We start from the raw sequence: 7912 nt of genomic DNA, 5'->3' as shown, positions 1-7912 counted from the left end.
GTGTGTGTGTGTGTGTGTGTGTGTAAAATGAGTATGTGTTGCTGCTGGTGTAGAGTGTTTTGTTGACAGCGTCATCCGGTCCCGGACGTTGGACCCACGCTGTGCAGATAAACTTGAAGTTGGAGGAGGTAATGGATACTGGACGCTGAAAGTGGGGTGCAGTGAAGAGGGACATTTCTGCTGTTTGATTTATAGGGATAGGGCTTTTCTGAAATCTGTTTTTAATAAACGGTTGCCAACTAATGGGCCAGAGCTGAAATACGAGCCCAGTCAGAGTGGAGGGGCTCAGGTTGCTGTGTGGATTGCTAACAGTGGAGCCTGGTACAGGCAGGAGGCAGGAGGAAGGAGAGAGGGATGTGCTGTAACTCCTCCCGGCGTTTAAACGTTGGACTTTCCTCTGTCTCCTCGCTGTCTGGAACAAATAAGTGTGGAGTTTTAGGCAGTTGGTAGTTATTGTTTGGGTAAACTGCATGTCACATGTGGTCGATATTTTAGTTGGCAGGATTACTTTTTGACAACTTTTTTCCACAGCAGCCATGCACTGTACAGATTGTAGAAAATACAAGAATAAATTGTTTAGACGAGAGTGGCTCCAGTGGCTCACATCTGATACTGCAATTTGGAGTATTTGCTGATACCAATATCAATCTGATGCCTTCTTTTCTCCGCTGGCATTCCCTGGACTGCCATTGCAGAGGCAAGCATATCCCTGTTTACTGCATGTTGTGCAAGTGAAGTTGAGCATTTTGGGCCGTTTCATTTATTCTTTGTCTTGTCACTTATTAAGATGTTTACAGACCTAACTATTAATTCTGAGGTAATAAATGTAGCCTCAGCAGTGGCATATTTTATTGTTTCCACTTTCCGCAGAGTTTAAATCCACTTTGGGACAGGAGTGTCGAGTGATTTTAATGCAGCATACTGACCAAAACACGGGGAGAACAGCAGCTCCTTTCAGCCTCGGTTGTTGGAAATGTAGCATTTCAAAGAGATTGTCGTCGCATCTGTGGATTCAGAGCACGTACTGGTGTGATTGTGTGTGTGTGTGTGTGTGTGTGTCTGTGTGTGGAATGAAAGCAGGGGAGGGAAGCCAGGACAAACATTGAGCTGCCATATATGGAACTCATCTAGAGTAAAGCAACTGCCGAAGCCCTTCTGGGACTAATGGAGTAGGAGAGAAGGGTGGTGGAGGATCTGAGGCAAGGAAAGGGAAGGGGGGGTGGGGTGGGGGGTCTAAGAGCAAGAGAGCATGAAAGAACATGACCTTAGTAACCGTGTGAGACACGAGGAGAAGGCAGAGATGGCAGGAAATACTGATTCTGAGTTTACTCAGGCAAAGCTGAGTCGACAGTCCCTGACCCCCATTCTCTGCATTTGCCATTCAGGTGTAAAACACTGGCATCTGATTGGACACCTGCAGCCCGAGACCTCTTACGACATCAAGATGCAGTGCTTTAATGATGGCGGCGAGAGTGAATACAGCAATGTCATGATCTGTGAGACTAAAGGTGAGGAATCCTGCTGCCTCCAAAGTCCAGGCTCGTGATATTTCCCTCGTCAGTACTGTGCCATTTATCCATCCCTTATTATTTAATCTTCTTCTCTGCTGCAGCACGTCAGTCACCAGGGTCCCCCAGCCAACATCCCATCACCCCACCTGGTCCTCACCCGCAGGAACCCCCCAGTCCTCCTGGAGGTCTGCTCTACATGATTGTGGGCTGTGTTCTAGGAGTGATGGTGCTCATCCTCCTGGCCTTTATCGCCATGTGTCTTTGGAGAAATCGCCAACAGAACAACATGCACAGTGAGTTTTATCTGTCCCTCGAAGCTGAAAGTTGATATTTCTACACATTTATTCACAGTGGAGGCTTTTACAGATATGGATGGTTTAGTTGCTATCTCTCAGTCTCTAGACTTTATCTACAGTATGTTTTTTTCCAGACAAAACATATGGAAATCTTGAGGTTTTTTTTCTCATAAAAACAGCCTCAACTGTTGATTCAATGAGTTTATTTTTCATATTTCACCACAGTACAAGTAAACAACAGCTAAAGAGATTTCAGTTTGTGCAATGAGCAGCAATCTTTTCTAGTGTCTTGAACAGGGAACTCAACTGTGGTTTCGTAATCAGTGGATTGTTGGTTTGAATCCCGGCCCAGCCAGGGACGGCCCTAAAAATACACTCCACGGGCGCATTTTTATTTCACCACACTGAATTTAATCCACAAAATTGATTGGATTCAGAAGAAGAGTACAAGTGAATCACACATTATTTATTGGCATCATGTACACAGTGTGTTATAGTTAGATTTAAAAGAACGATCTGAAGAGTAATGCAGTACATTTAGAGGTTAGAGTTTGGTGGAAATTTGTAGTTGGAGAATCATTTGAAATAACATTTGGTCAAGCCTGTTCAACGTCATTATGTAAACAGTAGGTTTTAACCCAAACCTCAGAGTTACTTCATGTGTATTAAACATATCAGGCATTTTAAAAATATGAAAAAATGCCATTTTAGCCTCACTCCATTTCAAAGCTTAAGCAAACAAAGAGTTAACTCATCCTCAGTTATCTCATATTTGAAGCTTGTTGGCCTCATCACAGCCAGTGTGCAAAATATTCCAAGTGTTCATAGCATAGATTTTATTTCCACCGCAGCTGCAAAACTCTTTGCCATTGTTGGATGACACTTTACCAGACCTTTTGGACCAGAACCTTCTATTATAGTTTTAATATGGGGAGAAAATGTTGACACTGAGTCACACTTTTATTTCCTGGCAACAAATGAGCTCTATTCTGCCATAACGTTATTTTACGACAGTAGATCTTGCGCTAACAGGGCATTTTGTTCTTGAAACCAATTGGAATTATAATGTTCAACTTGATCTGTGCTTTTCCTAATATTATTACAAGAAAATGTTGAACAGACCTAAAATATGACTCAAATATGTATTTGTCTCCGTCTCCTCACCCCTGCCTCCCTCCCTCTGTCTACAGAGTATAACCCCGCTGGCTACCTGCCCCAGCCAGCAGAGATGAACGGCTATGTTCTGGAGTACACCACACTCGCTGGCACAAGCCGCATCAATGGCAATGTCCACAGAGGCTACGGGCACAGTGGGCCTATGTTAACCCAGGGATGCCATCATCTTCACCACAAAGTCCCAAACGGGTTGGCGCTGCTCAACGGCACCGGTGGCCTGTTTTCACCTGCCCACCCACACGGCCACGATGGCACTTTGCCCTATGGCACCAGAGACTGCGAGCACTCACACCCTCACCACCACCACAACGTGAGTGACTCTGCAAATGAGCTTATCTACGGTGTTCGAACGAATCACCAGAGCAGTTAGCAGCACCGAAACACCGTCCCGTTTGCCTGAAGCTGTTGTGTGTGTTTCCTCAGGGTGGAGGCATGTACACAGCTCTCCCCCAGACTGAGTCCTCTGACTGTGTGAGTTGTCAGAACTTCTGTAACAACAACAGGTAAGAGAAGATGGTTTTTTATTTACACCGGCGTTGTGTTTGTTTCACGTTGTTGCCCTGTGGATTTTTTAATATTTATTTAAATACATTTTATATTAAATTAAATGTATTAAATGTTTATACATTTATTAATAAAAATATTTAAATTTAATACATAAATAAAATAATAAATAATTTATTTAATTAATATTAAATAGATAAAATATTAATAAATATTTGAATATATTTATATATGATATAATATGCACGACCACCTTGTATATTACGATATTTCACTTGGTATCCAGCAGTTGTCATTTTACCAAATTCTGTCGTAATGAAATAATTTAAATAAATAACAATTAAGGCCACAATTGTAATTTAGCAGGGCCACCCCCCACCTCTCCCCCTTGTCTTGTGACCCCAGCAAAGCCCCAAACTCCTACACATACACAAACATGCAGACATGGATTTGCCCTCCTGCTAGTCCTGTTTATGTACTTAAGGGTCCCCAGCATCACAGTTTACCCTGTGTGCACCCAGCCAGCAGACCTAATGAGTGTAGTGTTTATTTACCTCTGGCTGCTGGGAAAAGAGGGGGTGTGGTCGCTGTCCAATTGTGCGTCGTTAAAATGAAGTTGAGTTTGGGGAAACATGGTGAAGATCGCTGCGTGCAACTTCAGCCGAGAGCGAAACCACAATGTGTCACAGTTATTTAGAGGCAGTGAGACTGGACCTTTAATCTCTCATTCAGCTGCTGAATGCTTCTGCAGATGTGTGCGAGCGCTCCAGTTGTTTTAGAGCTGTCATTGTTTTGCACGCTGTTTTGAGTGTTAGCACAAGGCTTTGCTGTGTCTGGTGGAAAACCCATCGATCTGGACCGCTATGTGCTGTTGTGTGAGCGCCCATCAAATCAGAAACACTGAGCGTGTCCCACTTTTCTTTTCTCTCCTCCGTCTCCTGTCTCTGAGCAGATGCTACAACAAGACTAATGGCACTTTTCCTGGCGGCCCTCTGCCTCTAATGCACCGCGTGGCACCGTGCCAGCAGGACGGGTTAGAGATGGTACCGCTCGGACAGGTGTCAACGCCGTGTCGCGGCCCCAATGGCGAAATAACCCCCGGCGACCAGGAGGAGGACGTAGGGTACGAGGAAGACAAGCCAAGAGAGTCCTCGCCCTCACAGCATTCCTACTGTCTTGTCGGGACCATTGAAAACTGTCCAGGAGACAACAGTGGTAGGACTTTTGGAATTTCTTTTATCCTTGCGTTGTATTATCTATTGAGAAATCCGTCAAAAGAAGTTTCTAGAGAAATCACTACCATCAGAGCAGAGAAAAGACAAATGTAGAGAAATACACAAAAACAACTTGGGGGGAAATATTGACTGGGTACTTCATGAGAGTACTGCATTTACTTCCCATTTTGGAATTGATGATTAAGGCGGCCAGATATTCTCTGTCACCCCCTGCAACCAAAACCACATTTCTGAGCCTCGGTGTGGATGTCCATCTTACATGTACCGTCTAGGATGTTGTGGACACATTAAGAATGCTGAGTTGTCTTAAAATATTTGAATAGACTCATACAAATACTGAGAATTTGGGGAACAGCACAGGTGAATATAAATATATATATGTTTTTATTTATTTTTTAGATACGTTTATAAGATTATTGGCGTTTATTTCATTTAATTCACCGTAGCTGAATGGAGCTAAAATTACAAATTTAAACAGTTTAATTGAACAAATGCCATATTAACCTTTTTTTCAGTTCTGAGCAGTAAGCTAAGCTAAGCTAGGCTAATTAAGCTTATCACACACTAGAGTTCGAGATTCAGTCGACAGATGTGAGCAGTTCTTTGATGCAAACCTCAGGTAAATAGTTGGTCAGAGTCACTAAATGTTGTCTTTCAGACATAAGAGAGTGAAGTAAGAGCGAGTGAAAGCATTTATTCCCAAACCCTTGCGGTTGAGCACTATTTTGAATCAAACTCCCAGAGTTGTTTGCCTCACTAGCAAGTTTTTATATAATAACCAGTCCCTGTGTTATTTGCAGACAAACTATGCAGCGTCGCCACAAATTACACTGCGGGCATGAGCAGAATATGTACTGGTCTTTTTTTAATATGAAGTCTGAACCCAAGACTCTTTTGTGTGTGTGTGTGTGCGCAGCTGAGGAGGAGCTGGAGTGTGTGGACATGGAGAGGCCTGTTCTGTGCTGGGAGAGTCTGGGTCTGCCAGACTTGGACTGTGACGAAAAGCCTGGGTGGATCTCAAGCAGCAGCCTGGCAGGAGAGCTGATCCAGCCCTGCCCACAGGAGGTCTGAGCTCGGCCCACACACAAACACACGCTCTCCTGCAGCTTGGAGTGTTCAGAGAAAACCAGACAAAAAGACACACACACACACACAAATATATATATATTTCTGTGCAAGTATCACAGAGAAACTGAGACGAGAAAAGTCAGAGACACTGTGTGTGATGGTGACGAGGACAGAAAATGGGTTGATGGACCGAGCTGAGACGAGGGACGTGGGAAAAGTGATAGTCGACGTCAGACGGCGAGTGAAGCCAGATGGAGGGAAACACAAAGACACAAGGAAGTGTTGCTCAAAGACACAAACTCTCTCCCACTGGAGAAAAGACTCTCATTAAAGATTAAAACAAAACAAAACAAACTCTTTAGATGACTTATTTATTTTTTTGTAGTAGTAAAATATTATTTCATATGAATGTATCTGTTTTAAAGAAAAAAAAGTTTGTCTTTTATATTATTTATGCCTTTTGGATGAGAAATACTTTTTATTTTTTGTCGTTTGGACCCCGTGCTCCCCCCTACTCCCACTCCAGTGTGGAGATGAGCGACTGTCTGTGTAAAGTTTTGTAATAATATAAAGAGAAGATATGGAAGAGTAAACAACAGGGCCTTTTTTTTCTCCCAGCTTCTTCCTCCCTCCCCCACCTTTATGTGAATTTCCCAGCCTGTGTCAGAAGCGTCGATATTTGTGGAAGGTCTTTGATGTGGCGCTGCGATGGGCCGTTCCACCGCAGTGACCCTTGAACAGGGTGAACATTCCCCACGCTGCTCAGATTAAGCCTGCTGCGCTCTGCTTGGCTGAATACCTGATAGCTCATCACTTTACGCAAAACGCACTGCGGCTGCGAGAGGGCGGTTGACCTGCTGCCCCCAATCTGTTAGAGGAAAAGCAAAGTTACATTTGAATAACCACCTTTTGTGATACATTTGTTACCGGTTGCAATACAGTCTGTTTCACCAGAGATTTCGCCAGACGGAGGGCGTTTAATTAATATTCCGTCAAGTCATCACTGTGACCAAATATGGAGAGAATTTTTATACATTTTGGGCCTTATCACAAACCCCAAACCCTAGCTTGGAGGTGGGTTTTTTGGGTTTTCTCCGGCTCCTCAGAAGATCTAGGTTAACAGTTCACTTCAAATTGGCCATAGATATAAATGTAGGAGTTCGTGGTTGTTTTTCTCTCTGTATGTGGCCTTTTGTGAAAGACAACTTCCTGCAAACACTGGGATTTAACTAAGACTAAGAATAATGTGTGAATGTCAAAGCTTTTTCATTTTTCAACCACCAACTTACGTGCATTTGATTTTCAGGTGTTTACCTTGAATCTCATTCATGTGAATTTCTTAAATGACATCATTTATTACAGCTATGTACACTACAAAATTAAAATGTCCGGTAATGTGTGATAATGACACAGCACCGAAAAATCCAGACAAGGGTTAAGGTTTTCATCTTTGTATCTGACTGTAGGAATTCTCATAAACATCTTGCCTTACCTGGATCCTGAAGATTCAGTTTAAACATCCTTATACTGGTGTAAGAGACTAACAACTTTCAGTCCACATTAATTTTTCAACAGAGAACCACATCTGTCACAGTGAACTGTAGATGAAACTCTATCCTTACCACAGTATATCTGAAGAAGAAGAAATGTTCCTAAAGGGCCGGGCAGACGCTGTGATGTCACAGAGGCAGAGCTGCTCCGTGTGGTCGGAGCCGTCTGTTTAAATAATACCTCCTAATTTGAAGCAGGGATATTCACTGGAGTGTACTGGCTCAGAGGACTCACTGCAACAGTTGTGCTCTCATTAAAACTCAACCTGGACTTTGCCTCTGTTGTCAAACACACTGTTGTGGTGTGGACGACTCATTCATAAAACAGCTGTGATACACTTTCAGCTCACTTGGGCCAAACCCATTTTCTCACGGCTTAAGTCCTCGGTTGGGTTTTTAAAAATAAAAACTCTTGCGCTGCGCTGTCTGATTGGTACTGATAGGATTTGTGGCTGTGTTTTGGATGAAGCGGCGCAGGCTTCACATGCCTGGTGCCTGTCTGCCTGCGTTTGTGCCAGAGTGGGCTGCCAGTCCTCAGGCCCCGGCTCGCCTGGCATCTCCCTTCCCTCTGA

At 43.5% G+C, this 7912-nt stretch overlaps 1 protein-coding gene across 3 annotated transcripts in view; it reads left to right on the top strand.

Moving 5' to 3' along the window:
- cdon (cell adhesion associated, oncogene regulated) overlaps nt 1-6383 on the top strand; it is a 32491-nt gene extending 26108 nt beyond the window's left edge. For all 3 annotated transcript variants that reach the window (XM_025054960.1, XM_008308998.3, XM_008308999.3), the window contains 6 exons: nt 1386-1508; nt 1613-1804; nt 2998-3293; nt 3407-3486; nt 4440-4702; nt 5639-6383. In XM_025054960.1, the coding sequence (XP_024910728.1) occupies nt 1386-1508; nt 1613-1804; nt 2998-3293; nt 3407-3486; nt 4440-4702; nt 5639-5793 (1109 nt within the window). In that variant the 3' untranslated portion in view covers nt 5794-6383. The remainder of the gene's footprint in view (nt 1-1385; nt 1509-1612; nt 1805-2997; nt 3294-3406; nt 3487-4439; nt 4703-5638) is intronic.
- Nucleotides 6384-7912: the final 1529 nt, after the last annotated feature.

This window comes from Cynoglossus semilaevis, chromosome 4 (genome assembly GCF_000523025.1).
Source record: "Cynoglossus semilaevis isolate Cse_v1.0 chromosome 4, Cse_v1.0, whole genome shotgun sequence".
Lineage (NCBI taxonomy): Eukaryota > Metazoa > Chordata > Actinopteri > Pleuronectiformes > Cynoglossidae > Cynoglossus > Cynoglossus semilaevis.
The sequence above is the reverse complement of the archived record's forward strand: the minus strand, read 5'-3'. Positions and strand labels throughout refer to the sequence as shown.